This window comes from Parambassis ranga, chromosome 10 (assembly GCF_900634625.1).
Source record: "Parambassis ranga chromosome 10, fParRan2.1, whole genome shotgun sequence".
Classification (NCBI taxonomy): domain Eukaryota; kingdom Metazoa; phylum Chordata; class Actinopteri; family Ambassidae; genus Parambassis; species Parambassis ranga.
Genome location: NC_041031.1, coordinates 15,517,998 through 15,539,518, shown reverse-complemented (window position 1 = coordinate 15,539,518; position 21,521 = coordinate 15,517,998). Strand labels below are relative to the sequence as shown.

Below are 21,521 nucleotides of genomic sequence, written 5' to 3'. Positions count from 1 at the left end.
TCAGTGCAGCCCTCTGTCAAGCACACATGCAAGGAGCATCGAGAGGGTTTAGAGATGCTCAGTTTGTATCACCTTTGACATGATTTAAAGAGATAATCAGCAATAAAACATTCTATCATTGGCCTCATAAGTATTAGGTCCTAAGTTTACTCTAATTATCAGCTATAGTGGATGATAACGATCAGAGTTATCCATCCAGCAAGATAAAAGTGCTGAGTCCTCTGCAGGTCTGTGTCCGTCTCTGCTGCTGCATTCAGTCCAACCTGCTAAAGACAATGAAAGGACAACAGCCCAGCTGTTTGTGTGTTCACTGACATGAGGGCCTCTATTGTCAGTGAAGCTATTGGAAACCAATCCTCAGTAAACACTGTGATCAGATTTCCGTCATCAGTCTTTGTTTGCGTGCATGTAGCTCGGGCTCTTTTAACCTGAGGTTTTTTTGGTCATTAGAGAAAAACAACATGGCCTTAAATACGATGCATGGACCAGAGAGGTCACTCAGTACTGCTGTGTCTTTACACACACAACAGTCTGAATGTATGACTTTTTATATCAGCTGACATGGCAGTTATGGCATAAAAACACAGCATGCAGGATGACACCTTCACTCTCCATCCGCATCCAGAGTCTAAATTCCCATCAGGCCAACATTGGGCACCCCCGGGACCTTTTCTAACTTGCCAACATTTTTATATAAGCAAGCTTTACTTACATTAGTTTTCGTAATAGCTAGTAGCTGGCTACCTAAAGTTCTGTATAGAGGTGAAAACAACAATACCAGCTAGGTATGAACTAGCTGCAGTGAAGCTGAAAATCCCTATTGACAGATTTACAAACTGGTTTTTGTCTCATTTGTTTGTCAAAAAGTACAGAAATGTGACATTTACATATTGAGTGAGCTGGCTGCAACTTCCATGTAGTTTATCACATATTAGCATTTAGACAATTTAACCTTACAGCAGCCACAGCAGTCAGTGTCAGTAACCACATCTTAGCATCTACTCAGACCTTTGAGCTGCTAAAAATACAGTGATAGTTTCTAAAGCTGGATTTCACTGATATGTCTGGCTGGGTTTGTATCAGACGTGCAAGCTGGCTACACACAGAAGCCAAGATGTTAAGACAAGGTCAGCCTCTATGCAACACTGTACGGTGGGGGGGTGGATGACTGTTATTTATTCCCCCCGGAGTTATATTTAGAGCTGCACGAGGTGAAAGCATGGACTCAAGCCCCGTCAGATGTCTTCATACTAACAGCCATACTCAGAGGGATATTTCAAAGCAGGACTGTTGAGTCACACACAGACAGAGAACAGACTGCAGAGAGAGGGAGAACACATTCATCTAAATCCTGCTGATCATAACAAAAGGACCGGCTGCGTAGTCTCATGGGATGAAAGCAGGTTTGATCTGTCTCAAGCACTGAAACACTCCTCAAATGTTCAAAAGGACAATGGAGACAGATTAAAACATTTTTTCTTGCACCTTAGAGAATCCAGTCAGCATTCAACAAAGCATACATGATGCTGATTTCATTGGTGGACTGAGAGAAAAGGAAGTATCTAGGCTGAGCTTTCAGATGCAAGCTAAGTGAGCAGGACTTCCCCGTTCTGTGGGCTTTTCAGAGGACTGTTACATAACCTGATCTAAGTGCCGTTAACACAGACAACAGATGTCCTGAGTGAACCCAAGGCAAAGTAAGACGCTTTCAGAGGCTCATTTTCATGACAAATAACATACAGACGGGCACAAAATAATAATCAACACCCTGAAAGGCCTTTTCAGGAGCGTGCTGGCAGCTTTACCTTCAACTTGATTATATTTTGTTGGAAGAATTTGGTGAGTTTAGGTTAATGGGTTCACAAGGACCACCCATCCCCCTCAGAGAAAACCTGATGTAGGACTCATGTACTTTTTAAACTCAGCCTTCCCTTTGTCCCTCTGTGTATGAACAATACAGAGCTCCAGCATGCAAGGCCTCCTTCCTCTATCCATATCAGTCTGTCAGTAGGTCTTGTGCAGACTTGCCCTCATTTTTACCCAATCAGAGTCCACCTCCCCACAAGGGGAGACCAATGAGAGGTGAGGCATGGCAGAGGCTTGGTGAAGAGGGTGGATCTGAGGACTCAGCTCCATGTATGATGTTAAAAAGGAGCCTGATTTACAGGAGAGTCTAAATTTCTACAAACAAAATCACTTTACTTCAACAGAGTGGGTCATCAAGAGAACATTTACATAGAAACCTTTTAAAATAAGTGAACTCTGAACTCCAATTACATTTTTTTTTGTAAAATTTAAACACATTCCATGTGGAACATGCTGGGACCTGGTAGCAGCCACATGTTATCACTGCTGGGAGATAATGTTGCAGTAGGGACTGAACTGTAGTAACCCCCGGCACAGGTCATTGTGGTTATGATCATCTGTACCAAGAGGCCCTGTGAGGCGCTGTCATGCCACAGTACAATGACACATCTCAGCGCTTTGCATTCACACCGACAGAGGCGTCTGTCTACCGGTCAGATCTATTGTTGGTTAAGCTAAGATAACTCTTCTCCCATTTGACTGTACTTTATCTCAGCTGTAAGGTTGAAACGGTGTCTGTAATTTTATATTTAAGCCCATTCTTTGCAGTATAGGGCTGATACAAGGACTATTAAATGTATTCCTGTGTGTTTAGTCACTGAGTGAGACTTTCCAACATGAGCAGCTGCCCTGCAGGCTCCTCAGAAGTTGTAACATGTCTCGTATGATGCCACCTCCCGGAATTTGTCTCAGTTACGTCACTGATCGTTGGCATCCAAACACTGCTGTACATGCAGCAAAAGGTCTAAAATTTAGTGTGTGTTTTCAGATGATCCCTCTGTGTGTATGTGTGTTACCCTGATGAAGACGCAATGGTGTTGTAGATGTACACATTATTTCATTGTCACATTAAATTAACAGAGCCAAAAGTAATGTGTGTAATGTGGCAGGGATCAGATTAAAAAAAGCAGGCACTGAGTTGTAGACACTGGTTCCCTCTAGTGGATAAAATAACGCTCACTGAGTTACTAAAAATCATGAGGTGCCATAAACCTTCCCAACTTGACAGTTCATTCTTGATCTTGGGAAAAAAAGTGAACAAAACATGGATCACATTAAGCTGTAGTAGCAAGAAGAGATTATCTGCTCTGAGCTCAGGTCAGCAGTGATGTAAACATGACACCCATGAAGCTTTGAGTTTTATTAACTGAGTTCATAGTTCCAACGTTGCTGAATTTTCATTTGTTAAGGATTTTTCTGTCAACAAAACAGTGGATAAGACGTCATGCCCAAAGGAAAATGGATAATTTGAAAAAAAAAAAAAAAATCACACACAGCACAACAAAGAGATAAAACCTATGATCCACAATCATGCTTTATTCTTGTTGATTTCTTATAAAAGAATCAAATAAAAGGTTCTTTCATGATCTCACACGCGTCTTTCAGTCAGGCTGTATCCCATCTCCTTTAACTAAATTATACTTCTCTTTACACCTTAACTCTCTTAAATATCTTTTATTAGTTTGTGACTTCAAACCAAAACTTCATTGATTGTCAACACAAAATCTATCTTAGCACCAGTACAATAAAACTGTACTTTTGCTGTTTTTTTTGTTTGTTTGTTTTTGTTTTTTTGAAATACTGTTCTTGAATGAAGGAGAAAAATCTTAAAATAAAGGGATCCTAGTAAGTACATTTCAGAATGAAGCACCAACCATAGAAAGCATTTTTCATAGATAGGGTCATCAGATACACAAGAGGTCAAATATATTAATGACTATTAAATTAAGCACAACAAACAGTGTAAATAAAACACTGCAACACAAAGCACTCTGGGGTCTGGAAACACCATACAGAGGGGGGGAGAGGACAGTCGTGGCTGCAGTTAAGAGGGCGGCTCGGCTCCTCTGGACTTTTTCCTCTGAGAGAGATCCACAGGATTCTGCATCAGTTCAGGAGGAGTGGAGAACACTACAATCCAGCTCTGTAAACAAACTCTTAAGGTCTGAAACAACATGATTTCTTACTGCGGGCAGGGAGTGGGACCACTTAGTTTGGCCCGGGCCTGCTTTGTGAAATATGAAGGAAAAAAAAACAAACAAACACTGGGAGCTCTTAGGTCCGTCCAGTAATGATCTGCTGAGAGTGATAAAATGAAAACAGGAGGGAACAGGCAAGATGAATATGTCCAAACATTATGTGCCACGATCTCTTCTCCACAGGTCTCCACGGCTCCCATGTTTGAAGAGAAACTATTGGTGCCAATGGCCTCCCTGACTTAAGCGTCTTAGCTTTATGCAAGAGTTCACCAAGATAAAAGCCTTGGATTATCTCCCGTCGAAAAATATCGCTTTCCCTCAGGAACAAACAAAAAGTCCAAAATGTTATCCGTGCCTTGCACCAAGAATACATTTATATAACCAAATGTGTTAACCCTGATGGCAAGATATACATATACACTACCATGTACATACATAATCAATAAAAAAAGCTCAATAGTTCTGGTGTATTCAAATATACCTATAGATAGGAACCTGAAAGCTGCTTTCCAGCACGGACCACTCCCATGTGCAGGTCATTTCTGTCTGAGGTCAAAGGTCATCTGTAGCTGAAGTTAAAACCCTCGTTACGACGGACGGAGAGGCTTCCTATGAGCTGCTGCTTGCATGGAAGGATTGCAGGTGGAGGAGTCCACTGCAGGAGAGGCTATCGACTGCGAGGCTTCCCTGTGCTCCTCACCACCTCCTCCTCCTCCATCTCCTCTTCCTCCTCCTGTAGGATGTGAATGGATGAGCCCAGTAGTCTCTGCAGCTCTGGTACACAACGTACCAAATCCACAAGTCCTTCTTCCTCGGCTTCCTCCTCTTTGTCTTCCTCCTTGTTTTTGCCTCTGTATGGAGAAGCTAAAGTGGAGCTCACCTGGCTGACGGACACCTGCTTCCAGAGCTCCGCGTGAGACAAACTCACCACCTCAAAGTGCGGGTAGCGCGCCCGGAAGATCCGCGCCGACATCTTCATACGCTTCAGGACATCTGTCAGGAGGAACCAGTTGCAGAAGCTGCAAGACAAGAAACATGTTAGCTACAGTTAACATTAAAAACAAAACAACCAGCCATTGTGGTCAGCCGTGTTTTAAACAAATGAATATACTGAGATCAGGTTCCATTGTTATTGCAAATGTTCTAATTCTAATAACACAAAGATTTACTTATAATTGAGTATTTTTACAGCATGGTGTCAAACACAACAACAATCCAAGTAGCCAAGAGTCTGACACACACCTACACATTTTACATTCATTATTGTGAATAACAAACTCACCCCTGTGTTAATGACACCTGAACATGATAGCAGGGCAGGAGAGGCTCAGAGGAGAATTCGAACACGAGGTAGTCTTTGTCCGAGTCAGGCTCAGTCTTCCCTGGTACGTTCTCCTCCAGCTCCTGGTTCTGCTCAGACAGCAGAAAGTCCCAGCACGGCTCCTGGTCGGTCTCTGTGGACAGAAGTTCACCGAGGTCAGAGGAAGAAAGAGAACAGTCATCTGAGCTGCTTCCACACAAAGCCAACATGCCATCTAGTGGTCAGTTAAGTCACAGCAGCCAATACGCAGATGTTTGTCCTTAATGAGTTAGAATTAAAATTGTTTGCAGTCCTTCTTCAGTTTGCCACAGATCTTTCCTGCAGCTCTAATCCTGTTCTCCCTCCACTGGATAACTGGCTCCCTGTGGCTGTTTACAACACAGTAATAATGTTAGCACATAAAGCAACCATTCCCTCCAGGTCCCAGTAGTCAAGCTTGAGTCCAGCCTAAAGGTAGCTGTGTTTCTTTTGCAGCGACCTGCTCATGGCTTGAAAAAGCCTTCATGAGTTTGCCTCAAAGACACTGAACGACTGATACTTCTTTTGTGCCACATTTTCAATTTAAAACAGGATACTTGATTGGTCACTGTGCTAAAATTCAGTTTCAACAATTATTTGTCTTACCAAACAGGGAGCTACTGTAGAAATCCCAGGGTAAACCAGGGTCCTTTTCATTGCGGCCTTCCAGATCATTGAAGTATTCTAAAGGGGAAAATAAATAAATAAAAATGCTTTATTTTTTAATGACTGTGACACTTTATATGTTTGATTATAAGACAACAACCATGTTGTTGTTGTTGTTGTTGTACTTGACAGCAATGCATGTCCTCTTGTTTGTGTAAAGAGAAAAAAGCACAAAACAAAAATCTGTGTCAGCCAAGTAAGTGAGGTTGTTAGTAGTCATTATGAAACAACCCAGTTTACAGCTGGGGACTGGCATCGGCTGCTATGTGTGTTATATATAATAATATACTACTCAACACTTATGCAGTTTCCACATGGATGTAACTGTATACAACTTTCAGAATGCACATGTGAAAAATGTACAGAGAGGGATACGGTATATACTGTAGGTTTAATTGATTACACTTTTAAAATACAAGAATGAATCAATGCTGAATCAAGCTTAAGCTCAGCTTTGTTGCAGTTGTTTAAAGATGTTTGACAGATGAGTGACTCATTGTGTTGTTGTCTTACAGCTGAATAGTTGTCCTGGTAATGTTGATGTAGTGGGAGTGGGCAGAGAGTTTATTAAACAAGCCTCTGTAAAATTTGAGCAAATATGGGTTTAATCATTTATTCTGATTAGTGTTAGTGTTAAGAAATGTGTTGTGCTGGGGTGTCTACTTTCTTTGGAGAGTTTGAGTACCTGTGAGGAAGGTCTTCATGTTCGGGCTATGTGCCAGTTTGACTGGTGTCTGTCCAGAGTAGGTTGCCAGGGTTGGGTCTGCGCCATGGTTCAGAAGCAGCCAGACTATTGGGAGGTTATCACTTGCTACTGCATCATGCAGAGGCCTGAGAGAATAACAATGGACACACACAAGGCATTACTACATCAAAAAAGATTTATAAGAAACACAAGTCCACCACACAAACAAAAAAGCTGAGTTTTATTTGTTCACGGAGGACCAGCGTCATGCAGCGTGAAGCCTCACCGTGTTCCATCCTGGGCACTACAGTTGACATCTGCGCCATGTTTAAGCAGCATCTGGACAATCTGAGTCCAACCTCGAGAGGATGCCTCGTGGAGAGCTGTGTAACCTGCATTATCACGCCGATTGACCTCCCGGATGTCCTTCTCGAGACAGTACTGGACGACATCCTGTCAGAGGAAGGAAAGATTTCCACATTTATCACATATAAAAAACACCTAACTGGACACAAATGAACAGCCCGGATTTTACCTGATAGCCGAGTCGTGCAGCGCGCTGCAGCAAGGTCTCCCCGGCGTTTTTATTTACAATCAACCGACGAACCTCTGGAGGAATAGGCCTTTTGGGTGTGGAGTCTGAAGCACTGCTTTTTCCTGACGAGGTTTTCTTATTGGATGGAGAGGACGGCAAACTTTTGGGAGTGGGGGGTGGAGTAACTGCTCTTTTCACAGCAGCACCGTTATCATCCAGGGCAACGGAGGCGCCACGCTTTCCCAGACTGCTGCGTTTGGGCTTAATCTAAAATACAGATTCACTGATTAGAGAGCTGCAACTGAATCTTGTGATTCCCACAATATCAAAACCCTCAATGTAACACCAGCTGCCATTATAAACTGGACAGAGTTTCATCAGGCCACAGGGGGGCACTGCAAGCTTATATATTCATGCTCTCTCGCTCCTCTCATCCCCCTACTGTAAACCCACATCAGCATCGTACCTTCTGCTCGTCACTGTCACACAGGTGTTTGCTTTTGAACTTCCTTTTTCCAGAAGGCTTGTCGTTGCCCTCTGGAGACTCCTCGCTCTCCTGGTAGCGAACTGATCCTGAGCGTGTGAATGAGGGTTTCCGTGGAGGGGGAGGAGGTTCTGGACTGGGGGCAGCAGGACTTGGACACTGATCAGCCTGTGGCTCTGTGAGCAGTTCAGAGATTAGACTGAGTGATAACAGATGATCAAACAACAGATTATAATCCCTTACAAACGATAACACAGACAGGTGTGATTTCTGCACATTGTACAGTTAGGGGCAGCAGTGCACCTCTTCATGCAGCCTCTGTTCATAAGAAAATGGTAAAGTCACAGATCACAGAAGAAGAGCATCTGCACAGAGCCCCATGTTCATGATACATGAATGCTTAAGGGAAGTGTGTGTTCATTTTCCATCTGTAACACGAAGCATGACGTATTTGAGGTGCCAATTCAAACAGGCTACTTCCTGCAGCAGGTGCCTCCTTAACTCTATGGGCTGCTCTGCTTTTCCAACAATAAGCTCAAACCTGCTATTTTCCACGCCAACCCTTAAGGAGACATCCTCATAAAATTAGGTTTCCGTTTGTCGCTTCAGAAATCTACAAAATGTGTTATTTTGCTATTTTCAGTTTGTTTCAAACTAAAATCAACCATGTGTTGTTGGCAAACCATGAAATGATGTCGCTGCTGTTCTAGGATGACAGTTCTAATGAATAACTCAAAAGAAGGCGCCTCCTTGCTGGAGCCTTGAGAAGGGGCCTTACCTGCTGTATTGTCATCAGATATTTCTTTTCAAAAAGAATGAACAATCACTCAGTGCATGAAACATCAGACATAATGACAAAAATCCTGCACGAGCCAACACAGCCAAATGTTTTGTCTTAGTCTGGTCAGCAGCCAAACGAGGATTAACATATAATGGTGTTAAAAGAGAGTGATTCAGGCTTATTTTTGAGGTTGTTTTTGCTTGTTTAATAAAAGGGCTAAAACATTTAACACTAATAACTAATACTAACTTTTTTTGTCAGTTATTTATAACATTATTTACTTATGTTATCGCCATTTAGGCTGTAATTAAACTTAAGTTGTCGGCAAACAGTTAAATGAAAAGTTGACCAATGTCTGGAGAGAAACTGCATACCTGCAGGGATTCCACTGTCCTGTCTCAACGAGTTGGACTCTTCAAGGCGCTCTCCATCTTCCAGCTTGTCTTTTTCTGTGATGTATTCACTAGTCTGGTACTTTGTGCTGCGACATCTCCGGCGTTTCTTTTGAACAGGTGTGTCACCCTCTGCGCTGCCTGTCTTGCCTTTGCCGTCCCTCTGGGGCAGTGGGTTTGATCGAGGCCTCCCTCTCGGACGTCGAGCTGGCTGAGTAGGAGTTAGAGGCAGCGAGGGGGATGCTGCAGGAGGAGGAGGCATTGGAGGGGGTGGAGGGGAAGGTGTTGCAAAGCCCCAGAGGTCGAGTCGAGCATCATCGGCTCGCCGTCGTCCTCTCCTCAGCCTCAGGAAGGAGCACTCTGTGGCCTCGGCCTCCTTGCTATTTTGAGCCACTGAAGTCTCTACTCTCTGAGGGCTGGTCTCTGTAACCGATTAAATGACAATCATTGTCACAGCAATACGTAAACATACACAAGTTTACTGCCAGTTCAATCGTCTGTAGAACAAAAACTGTAAGCCTAGAGCAGGGGTCGGCAACCTTCAGCATTAAAAGAGCCATTTTGGGCCGGTTTCCCACTGAATAGAGCACAAACACCTAACTACTAATCTACACCTATTTGACCACTAAATTGAAGGTAAGATTAATCTTTAAATAGCGTAAAGATATATAGATATAGATCATATTTATCTGAACAAAAAATGCCAGTTTATACATTATTTTGATTTCAGTAGTCAACCTGAATATGAAACACGTTAGTTCAGGGTCCGATATATAAATATGTATTTTCAAAATAATAGCTTGTTTAATTTGTCTCACCTGGTTAATGTGATTTCTGCTCCTGAACTTCACTGTACAGCGTATCATATAACATCATATATCAGGGCTGTAAGACGTTGCTTTGATTTTCACAAAGGATTGCGAGTTCTCATCTGTGAGGCTCGAGCGGTGTTTGCTTTTAAAGGTAGGGTAGGAGATTTCATTCTGATGCACTTTTTGTTAAATTAGTGTAACTTCTCTTTACAATCCGATAGCAACCGATTAGTTTGGCAGTTACACTTTAAAACGAAGAATATTAATCATCTGTGGAAGCTATAAAACGCTAAAAACATCAGCCAATCCTATGAGCCGCACCTGCGCGCAGAGTTGGCTGGTTGGCTGGTTGGCTGCTCTTACGTGCATGATGGCCAAAGTCACAGACTGGTTGGGAGGCGTGGCTTCGGGGTGAGCTCCGAGAGAAAGGGGCGTGTGTTTACTTTCAAAATCTGGCTGACTCTCACTGAGTTTTCAACCTCTCCTACCCAACCTAATGTAGTACATGATGGAAAACACCAGCTCGCACAAGTATGAGGATCCAAAGATCGACAGGACTCCAAATGCATACTTTTCCATGTTCATATAAGTGTCAGGAATCACAAGAGCATCTCAATCTCCAAAGAAATAACTATTACTATGAAAAAACTAAAGGAATAAAATCCATTTAAATTAAACAGCCATTATTTATTCACATTATTATTATTATTTTTTTCAAAAATGAGCTCGCTGCCTGGGAGCCACAACAGAGGGATGAAAGAGCCTCATGCGGCTCCGGAGCTGCAGGTTGCCGACCCCTGGCCTAGAGTAATCTAAATGAAAAGCTAAAAGCCTGACAAAACTGAAAGCATCATTAAATTTATGATAGACATCAGAAACCTCTGCATGCCGAGAGTACTTTTCAGGGCAGCAAATGTCACAAGATTATAGGAAACAAAGACTCTTACCTGCTTTGTTGCAGGTTGGCTGCTCAACCTTGTTGGGGCTGATCTTGTCCCCTGGATTCGGCTCTTTACGCTGTGGGGAAAGTTTTCCCGCTGACAGGCTCTGCTCTGGCACAGGTGCACATTGTTTCTTTAGCTGAAATACACAGGGGGACAGAATGAGCAGGCTGTATTGGATGCTATTGATCATAAACCTTTCATGGTGATGGAGAGCGTGTAACGGACTTACAATGAGCCCTTGAGAGTTAAATCATCAGTCATAATATTACAAAAAACAAAGCACCAAACGACCAATTAAATCATCATAAAAGATGGTCAGTACCGTTAAATATTTCCAGACATGATCATACACAGATAATTTACCTTCTTATTGCAGGACACTTTGGTTGGAGTACTTTCGGTGTCTGGCTTTTTCTTTCCAGCAGCTTTCTTCAACGTATCCGACGGTGACTTCTCTTTTGTCGGCTTCTTCGGACTCGTCTTCTTCTGTTTGATGACAGCAGCTTTTGTTTTGGTCGGTGACTCCTTGTCTTTGGTTCCGTTTGTTTTCTTCTCGAATGTGCTGCCTCCCCCTGCACACTGCCCCGTAAGGATAGATGCAATCATGCCCTCCAATTTTTCACCGGGAGGACTGTCTGACGTCCCACTTTCTTTTCTCGATATGTCCCCCTCTAACACCTGGGCTAGCTTGCTCTCCATCCTGTTCCCATTTGTTGATGCATTACTCCCAAAGAGATTAGACTGGCCAGGGGACTTTGAGGAGCCATGCTTGGCTTGTGGTCCATTGTGCTCTCCCTGACTGGTCTGTACGTCTGTGTTATTCTCCTTCGGTTCGCTGTCATTCACCTTCTCGTGTCTTTTCACATTCAAATCCCCTTGAGATGACAGACCTGGCCATTTTTCCACAGACCAATATGGTGGGTATTCAAATGCATAAGTGTGTTTAGACTGGACATCTTGGTTGCCAGTAAGTGGATCAGCTTTTCTTGATGGAACCGGTGAAGCTTTAGTATTAGCTTCACCTGTCAGCACTGTGTTTTCAAGAGCTTGCTGCTTTACGATAGACGCAAGGTTAGACAGAGGAGACTTCATTTTCTCCCATTTATCATCCTCACGTTTGGACGGACTGTGATGGGCACTCTGAAACTTACATCCTTCTGTAACTGAGGTGCCCTTGGTCTTTGGGGATCCTTGTGTGTTTTTTCTCTGAACTGACATGGCTTGGTGAGGATGATGAGGCGTCTGCTGCCAAGTAGGACTGACAGCAGTGGCGGAGTAGGTCGCTGCCGTTTTGCCAGGTGCAGGTTTCTGATGGATCTGAGCATTGGCAGAGCTTAACAGTGCAGTCGTTAAGGCTCCTTTAGGGGGACAGTTCTTAGTTACGGACGTGCTGGTGTTTTTAACATGCTTGACACTGTGAGCATGCTGGTTAGCCTTCATCAGACAGGATGGCTTCTTTCCTCCTGAAGCCAGATGTTCTCCTTGGTCAATTATAGATATAAACTCCTGCTTTGCAAAACTCTGAAATTCATCTGCAAATGTCCCTTTTCCGTCTTTGCCTCTCAGAGTGGAAGCCAGGATGGGGCTCGCCACGCCAACATATGTGCCAGGGATGTTTTTTATCGAGTCCTGTGCAGAGCCCTTACCCCAGGCTGGTTTAGGCTCTGGGACTGGGTGATTCTGAGACCTGTTTAATTGCTTCTGGTGAGATCCGTTTCTATCTGTATTTGGTAAGACGGGGTATTGCACAGCTGCGCTAAATGCTGTAGAGTGAGTCCTCTTTGAATTCATGAACTCTCTCTGATTTGACTCATTGTTATGAGGCTCCATCATAGAAACAGCAGGGTCATTTATGCATTTTGGGCGTTTTGATTTAGCGGACAAATCGAGAGGTACATCTCTCACTTCGATCGAGCAGGCTGTGCGGTCCTCTGAGGGAGAAGGAGCCGATGCTTTGAGGGAGCCCATGGCTGTCTTGTCTACGCTGTTGCTTTTCTCCACATGGTTCAGCAGTCTGCTCTGAGAGGCAATGCTGGCCAGGGCTGAGCCACAGCAAATGGCAGCGGAGGGAGAAAAGGTGTAGTGGGTCGGTGCTGCTGAAGTTAATGACGGATGCTGCAGCGGTAGGGCGATAGCTGGTGAGGCTACCACAGAGGCTAAAGATTTATGTTCTCCTACAGATTTGGCATTCTTACTTGATGAGTGGTTAGATTTGATTTTAGAAGTTGATGTGCCTGCCTTTTGCTCTGTGGCTGGAGTCCGGCCTACAGACAAAGAATAGGGATAGGTCCGCATGAGAGGTGTCCCCCCAACACCTGAGCTTTGAGGCTGGATATCTTTCTGATACTGGCTAGCTGTGGCTTCTCTCAAGGCTGCAATCTGACCCAATGCTGGTGGAAGAGTAATTTTACAAAGTGAGGGAGAAAAATTAGTGGAAGGAAGGAAGGCAACAGGTTGGGCTGGTTTAAACATGGCGGAGCACTGGAACCCTGGTGCAACACTTTGCACGGATTGTGTCTGTGGATGTGATTTCTTACTCGCCGTCACATTGCTGTGACATGGGTTGATTGAGTCCTCTTGGCTAACTTTTATACCACTTGACCACTGAGGAGCAGGAAACACCCCAGCACCATCAGCTTTGAGTTTAGGGGCTTCTGTCTTTTTGTCAGCTCGCTTCTCTGAGCTGGCAAGGACTGAGGCGGACATTGGTGCATTGTTGGGCTGTTGAGGTGGAGAAAGCTCAGGGCTGTGGTTACAATTGCTAGAGTCCAGACAGGCTTTTACCGTCTTACAGTCTTTTGTTGAAGTGGTCTTGTTTTGCTGACTGAGAGTAACATCGCCTCTAAACTCAGGGGTTAGCGTCTGGGGGGGATTTCCCACCATGCTAGCAGACGCTTTATTTGGAGCACTGATCTCTCTGCTCACCGTGCCTCCATCCCCTACATTCATTAGTGTGGGATCCACCTGAGTAATAAGAGAAGTTCATGAGGCCAGTGTTAATTAGATAAGAGGACAAGAATGCTCTAATAAAGTAATCTGACTTCAATAGAGACAAAAAATAAATACCTGCATAGGTGTTTCTTTAGCACAACATGCCTCAGGGGGTAGCCGATCAGGTCAGAGTTTTCCTTGATTTACAGTGAAATTCTGCAGGACAGACACACACAATGTGATGTGATATTCACATTACAGTATAGAAAAATATTCTACACACACTGAGCAATTTACAAAGAAATAGCGAGAACAATGATTTATCATTGCTCGACGATCCAGAATGTGTCTGCACTAAGTACTGTATATTCACGGAGTTACATGGAGGAACAACGACCCACCAAAACTCCACAAACATCCAGAACTTTCACATCATTTTTCCATTCTGTTTCAAAAGTTAACTTTACCTTTAATGTTCTGCTCAAACTATTTTCCTAATGACCCCCCTCTGATATTATACAAACACTGTGGCATACAAAAGAGAATATTATAGGAAGCCATCAAAAGAAATCGGATTCTTCAAATGGAGCTACTCCACTGTCCATTCAGGCACACAAATACTCTTTTTTTTACCCACAATTCACCATTTTAAAGATTAACTTCAACTTCACAAGAGATTTCCACATCACACTTGTATATATGACTTCCAAACTAGTTGCTAGATCATGCTCGCCTAGCACAGAAACTTTTCCTGTTCCAGCAAGTGGACATAAAAATAGCCTTCTCAAGCACTGAACATAATATCACAAATAAGCTAAGGAGCCGCTATACTTAAGACAAGGCCAGCTGGACAACGAGTGTCCAATATATGGGGAAAAGTTTTGTTTTTTTTCCCATAGAGACATGGTTAAAGTTTTAAACTACCACATTTCTGTACACAGCTGCAATAGGCCCATTCTGAAGTGCCACTGTTTGATACAGGGTGTCTTCATCTTACATTCAGCTCATCATATTCAATCTTTTTGCCGATTGTTTGAGACATTGTAAACGGGCACAGCGCTAGTTGAAGGTCACATATTTAAATTAAAGAAAAAACGGCACAGCACATTTCTGAAAGAAAAGGTCCTTTAAATTGATTTACTAACTTAATGTAGTTTTGCCGTAGCCTGAGGACGCAGCAGCTATCCCACTATATCAAGAAAAATTACACAGAAGTGGCATCCAGAAATGTGTATTTTAAAATCATCCAACACGCGCCCTGTTCCCTGGACTGGCACATTCACACTGACAGGGAGATCAGTGGTCGTCAGTCGTGGCCATGCGGGTTCACCACAACATGTCAACTGGCAATCAGCCATTTTTCATGGTGACAACTGGGTCCACCACTGCCAAGCTGAGACAAACAAATCAGAGGAAACACCCAGAGCGTCCAGAAAAGCTGCATCAGTGAGGTCTGTAGGTGGTGGGCTACTTGGAAAAGGGTCAAACTTACAGGGGTCTACAAAAACTCTAATATCTGGAGACTGCTATGGAGAAAAATAAAGAACATCTGTGTGGATGTTGAGAGGAAGGAAGTTCTTCCACCAGGACAAAAAAAAAGTCTTTGCTGTGGCCTCAAAACATCTACAAAAAGGGACCAATCACAGAAAATTAAATGTGCTGGCCTTTCTGAGACAAACTGATCAATCATCCCTTGTAGATTAATACTGAATGAGATTAGCAGATTCTCAGCAGTGAAGATAAAAACCCTTTTCACAAGTGAACTCCGGTTAAAGTCCAAAGAACCAGGTTCAGACACCGTCTGGTGTCCTGGTCACACATGGAGCTCACAGTAGGTGGCTCTGTGTGTCAGACTGTGTTGTGGCTGCTCCAGGTGAGGGGAGGTACCTCAGCAGAGCGAGCAGCAGGAGCGAGGGAGGACTCGTCAGGGAGCATTAATATTGAGACGACACATATTTAAAAGCATCCACAACAAATGTACAAAGCAGCTAAGCGGCATGTTGTCGACACACACACACACACTCCCAGACGCTTGACTATTACCTGCAGCAACCAGCTGACTTGGACATTAGGTGGACTTCACTCTAGGGAGCCAGAAGTGCCTGTTATGTCTGATTCGGACATTTGTGTTCACACATGGAGACTAGTTAAAGTCCAGACAATGTCCAGAGTGCATGTGTGAAACAGGCTTAAGACAACAGGAGTGGAACAACCCTAGTTTGCAGCACATCATCACCTGTCATCTGTGTGCCCACATGAGGCAATCAGCTGTGAGTTTCCAGATTATCTTTCATTCTTGAATCACTGCTGGGTTGATTCAGGTAAAGTTTTCTTCCTTATTTTGGGCTCTAGATTGAAGACTCACACAGCACGTTTTTAACAGCAGAAGGCACAATCCAGGCAGTGATGAAAAACAAGCAGAACCAGCTTCATGCCATCTGAAAACATGTGTCTCATTCACACCAGCACAGCCCCTCCGTGTGCTGGTAGAGGTGTGCAGGTGAATGAGATGTGGCTACATGCATCAAACTAAATCTATGTCGAAGCTTTGTTGTTGTTGTTTTGTTTGAGGAAACATAACGATGCACACATAATGAGTGACACACCGATCCCTGCTGGACTCTGCGAACATGGACTGAAGGGGATCTCAGAGATGCAGAAGGAGGGTCTGCACACAACAGTTGCTCGCAGCTAGTTGGTCTTTGTGCCGCTGCTGCGATCTCGGTCCGTTCTCAGCCACAACATTTGAATTCATCCGCTTCTGATGTAGGCCAGCAAAAAAACACATGCAGCAGGCAGTGCGCGCACACAGCCGCGGGCAACACGGCGCAGACGAAACAAAGTCAAATACCTCTGAGAAAAACAAATGACATCCTGCATGTAGCCCACACGTCCCAATGTCATGCGTGGAGAAGTGCGAGTCGTGGCACTAACAAAACAAAACAAACAGCTCTGGTTTGAATATCAGCACGGAACAACTCTGGAGAGCTCCGGGTCGCTCGCTGCTCCTCTTCGCTGGAGATGGCGAGCAGGCACCGACAATAATGAGAACGAGAGAGAGAGAGCTGGCTCTCAGGTGATCTGTCTGCAGACAAACTGAGCAGACAGGCTGCCCTCCTCCTCTCCAAAGAGGGATGGAGATGGAAGACAGAGGAAAATTACAGCAAGTGACAGAAGAAGGTTTCGCTGCGACGTCGGAAGAGCACAATGTGGCAAAGTGTGACATCTCCGCCTGATAAGGTGAGTCAACATCAGCGCGAAGCCGCAAACAAACTACGCTGACCACCGCTTCAAAGTCACGCAAATGATCAATTTTAGCACAGAATGGACTTCCGTGGGGGACAACCGTGTCGAGGGGGTGGGTGATACAACTTAGATCACGGGCTGGAGTTGTCACGAAAAAGGGGGCAAACAATATAACTACGCTGACCACCACCACCACCGCCGCCGCCACCACCTCCTCCTCCTCCTCCAGCCCGGGTCCAGCTCCCTGCGCAGCGAAGCCCTGGCACTGCTACTCCCAGCGGTTTACATGTTGAGGCAGGCTACTGTTATTTATCCCCGGCCGACCCAATGTGAAGTGTGTCTCTCTCTCTCTCTAATCGGCCCTTTGCTGGACTGACTGAGCCACTTCGGCATTGAAAGGAATTCACCGAGCCCCCGACCCACCGAGCCTCTCCTCTCCGGCCCCCCTCCAGACTCCGAAATATTGAATAATTCTCAGGCTAATCAGCAGGCGAGATAAAAGATGTCTAATGACACAAACAGTTACGAACCCGCTCGTCCAGATGGCATGTGAACGGCGAACAGGCACGACTGAGATACGGCCGCGTCCAGCCTTTCGCCTCTGCCGTCCGTGGCTGCTCACTAATCTCGACGGTCTTCGGTTCTAAAAGTCCGGGGGGCGGGAGGGAGGGAGGAGGAGGAGGGGAGGGTAGGGGGGGTCGTCAAGACAGTCCGTTCCGTATCTCCAGTCTGGTGGGAGAGAGAGAGAGAGAGCGAGAGGGGGGCAGAAGGGTGCACGGTGACAGCATGGGAGATGTAGTGCTCGGCTATCCACGCCCAGAATTAGACGCTGGAGAGCCTGGGAGGGGTGAGGACTGCAGGTACCGGCATGCAACGCGGGCTCCAGCCGCTCAAGGGGAATGGGGGATCGCGACCAAAGAGTGTAACGGTGCGCTAAACTGAAAAGGCTTATCGGGGTAACGAAGTAATAAACTGTATTTTTATGAAACCAAACGGAGGCGCAGCGTGTCACCGTGCGCTTCAGTGTCAGGCAGGTCAATTAACAGTCAGCTGTGGGTGATGGCAGCTAACGGATTTGCCTAAATGTGTTTAAAATAAAAAAAAGAAAGGAAAGGAGAGAGAGAGAGAGAGTGGGAGAGGTTTGGGTCTGTTGCAGGGGAATTAACACGAGGAAGCAAGAGACTCCGGACGCTGGAGGCTCTCCAGTTGCATGCTGTGGGCTGCAGGCTGATGGAGCCTGGAGAAGATGGAGGAAGCTGAAGCAGTATTTTATAGGGTGAGACTGAAGTTTTGGACATTTGTGATGAGACCATGGTCCCAGCCTCACTGTCCTCCATCAGTTCAGTTGTGTCAAAAGGTCAGAAAAGCTTTTTGCTTACAAGTCTCCATATTTCCACTCTGATTATTAAATCATTTACACACTGCAAACAAAATGTGATGCAGAGCTACAGTCTCCTCTACATTTAGCCTCCAAAACCTCACAGAAAACACAAAACGTGTCCAACTCACACTTCAAGGCAACTGAAGCATGTGATTGTTCATGCTTGTATTGATTTGCACCAGCTCTGCGGGTCTGACAGTGTGAAGATATTCTGCTAATAAACATTTATAGAACAGTGCCTCTCCAATCTGCTGCCATTCACCTCTTGCACATGCTGTGTATGTGACAACATCACTGTTTCCTGTTACTGTCAGGTTTTAACTGGATTCACACACATGGTTCCCAACAGAGAAGTGGTTTAAGCTCAAGAACACAAACAATGGCAATTTAAATGTTTTTCACCTGATACTTCACACAGGACTCAACACAGCTGAGGAGCAGCATGCAGCTAAAAACTGTGGTAACACACTCACACACATGCTGGACACCTCAACACATCTGCAACTTCCAGTCAGACAAACACAAACTTTCACACGTGGAGCACTGAAGGTTTGAACTGCCTGATTCCTCCCACAAAGATAAACAACCACAGGATATTTAGCTCTCCTGCTCCATAATCACATTTTGGCACAGTAGTTAAGCAGCACAGGTTACCCTGCTATAATTAGGCCACTTGTCTTACCTGGAAGCAGCGCAGGCCTGCTGTTTACAAGGGTATCCACTCCTTTAGGTTAAACAGAAATTCCTACTTTTCTCAACACTTGGCGTAGGTGAGGAAATATCCGTAAACACACACACACACACACACACACACACACACACACACACAAAAGCCAGGCTGACAAAAAGAGTTTGTTTACTACCATGCATGCTCCTGACCGTGCTCTACCCTGCGCTGCAGGACAACGATCCCGTCCATCCGCCACTGAGAGCTGAAACTATTTCGCTCATTGCTTTCCTATCGCGCAGTGGATCGCTGTGTGAGAGAGTCTCTAACATGCCCTTCGCCATTCGCTCAGTAATGGCTGCGAGCAAGCAGCCAAATCGTTGACAGATGGCCAAAATATGAAATTGGGAAACAGAAAACGCCGATCAGCACCGAACAGGAGGAGGGAAAGCCGTGGAGAACCGTTGTCGTTCGTGAGGCACGAGTAGTATCACAAAGTCGGCAGCTGACACATCGCATTGTGTCTGAGCCGGGGTAACCCGGAGACCTCAGCGACCGCGCAGGATCTATCCCGGTAGTGACCGGCTGCTCGGGGTTTCACCAATTATAGACGAGTTCAGTTCACAGGCTCCACATCGGAAGTCTGAAGCTGTGGGGGTCATAAAAAAAAACTTGTTATGTGTGCAATAATAAAAGAGCCGAGCGCGGATGTTGTAGCCTGTTCCGCACATGCACTATGACAACTGCGATAGCACAGATGAAAGCACGTTGTTTGTTTGGAAGGCCTGATTTTTTTTTTTTTGGAAGTGTGTCGTCTTCAAAGTGGGCATACATGGTCATCTCTCTGTGAGTCATATCGGAGATTATCGACCCTATTTAGGCCGCCATGCTGTACAGCGACGAGGATGTCCCGTCTAAGTTGGTGGTTCACCTGGTCAATGTTGAATGTCGAGGCGGCGAGGGGCCAGCAGTAAAAAAAAAAACCAAGCGCATTATTCTTCCATCTTGGCACAAGTGATGAATTATTCTACAGTAAACGAAAGCAGCCGATCACAGGAGCAGTCACTGGTGATGTTCTTGTTTTCCAGGTTAATGGATGGCCCGATGCTCCGTCCACATGACGCTAAAAAAAAAATCTGCCTGGAATTCAAACCCATCACCTCATGTTTCAGTTACCGTTTCAGCGTTTGGTTAAAAGAAGAAGAAGGAATAAAAAAAAGCCGACTGCATCCACAGCAGCCGGCACGCATGGACAGCACACCCGTGGATGTCATCTCGAGACACAACTTAGCTGTCCATACATGTGACACGATCCTACATGTCCGCGGGTTAACAGCCAAACATCTCAGCAACTGCCGCGGCTCCTGCAAGACGGCGACAACTAGAAAATGCAGATATCCAGGTCAAAGTTTGGCAGAGTTTTACTCGCCCTCAATAGCGTTGTGCAATGCCCCCTTTAATGCCCCCTGCTCGCCCGTAACGCCTTTGTTATTAGTAATCGCATGCTATTGCACCGTCTTACCTTGCGCTCCGAGCTGTCTGCAGCCACAAAGCCTGCACACAGCGCAACAAGCTATTGTTGTCCGCACGGAGGCTTCGCCGCGGGGCCACGGGTGTGATTTTCAAGTAGAATGAATACAGTATGCAATTTTGGCTCGTCCTCGCGATCTTCCCTTATTGCCAGTTTTCGGTCTGCAGCAGCTGGAGATGAAAATCGCGCACCCTGGGTCCTAGCGCCGGGTAAAGCCCTACAGGTGAATAACAGACTGGTGCTCTGTGGGATTCAAGCTTTAATTGGAGGAGTCAGACATACGGCCCTTACAGGAGGAAGACTCCCCCCCTCTCTCCCTTTCTTTCTCTCAAAGATTCATAATAAGTGCGGTTGCACTGACCACTCATTACTCCAGCAATATAATACTGGTCTGATTAACACATCCACACCGTCCTCACAGCTCAATGAAGCAGGACACTCTGCACATATCTCTACAGACACAATCCATGCATGAAAAATCATGAATGTTTTTAAAAGCTGCCAGGTGTGACAACACTTTCTCATTATTTGGTGTGACTGGCTAACACAGCGGGTTCCAGCGGCATCTGTGCAAAGTGGATGTTTCCCATATTTAGACAAAGTTACACCGATACCTGTCAGAAAGGCTTCTGATACAGCCAGAAATGCAGAATCAGGTAATAATCAGGAAATATTTAACCAGGTTTGATTTTTGTGGTCCCCGTCAGACCCCTTGTCACTTCAGTGTTTTCACTCATGGTGCAATTTGCCATGAGTCAATATACAGGCAAGCACAAAAGTCCATTAATTCTTCCCACTTTTACCTGCTCCACTCACACATTGGACCTTTCACAGACTTTGTACCAGGGGTGCTGTGAGCATAAAGTCCAGCTGAAGCCCACTACAGCTCTCATAATCTCACATAAATCTCCTCTGGGCGATGTTCAGAGAATTTAAACACTGCAGTGTGTAAATTGAGCATAATAAAGTATATAAGGGACGTTCACACAAAAGAGCATGGTGACTGACTAAAGCTGAGGTCTGCAGGTGTGTACGTGTCCGAGTGACAAATTTCATCCGATGC

The 21,521-nt window shown here is 45.1% G+C and overlaps 1 protein-coding gene across 4 annotated transcripts; it reads right to left on the bottom strand.

Moving 5' to 3' along the window:
- Nucleotides 1-3,463: 3,463 nt before the first annotated feature.
- Nucleotides 3,464-20,564, bottom strand: bcorl1 (BCL6 corepressor-like 1). 4 transcript variants are annotated; one of them, XM_028416828.1, is made up of 12 exons: nt 20,450-20,564; nt 13,769-13,849; nt 11,066-13,666; nt 10,706-10,838; nt 8,929-9,369; nt 7,756-7,949; nt 7,290-7,556; nt 7,041-7,207; nt 6,755-6,900; nt 6,010-6,087; nt 5,347-5,518; nt 3,464-5,083 (listed from the first exon to the last, which is right to left on the bottom strand). In XM_028416828.1, the coding sequence occupies exons 2-12, from the start codon at nt 13,772-13,774 to the stop codon at nt 4,732-4,734; spliced, it is 4,557 nt and encodes a 1,518-aa protein (XP_028272629.1). In that variant the 5' UTR covers nt 13,775-13,849; nt 20,450-20,564; the 3' UTR covers nt 3,464-4,731. The 4 variants fall into 4 exon arrangements, with proteins under 4 accessions (XP_028272629.1, XP_028272627.1, XP_028272626.1 ...); XM_028416826.1 differs by lacking the exon at nt 20,450-20,564 and adding an exon at nt 18,943-19,053; XM_028416825.1 differs by lacking the exon at nt 20,450-20,564 and adding an exon at nt 17,410-17,519.
- Nucleotides 20,565-21,521: the final 957 nt, after the last annotated feature.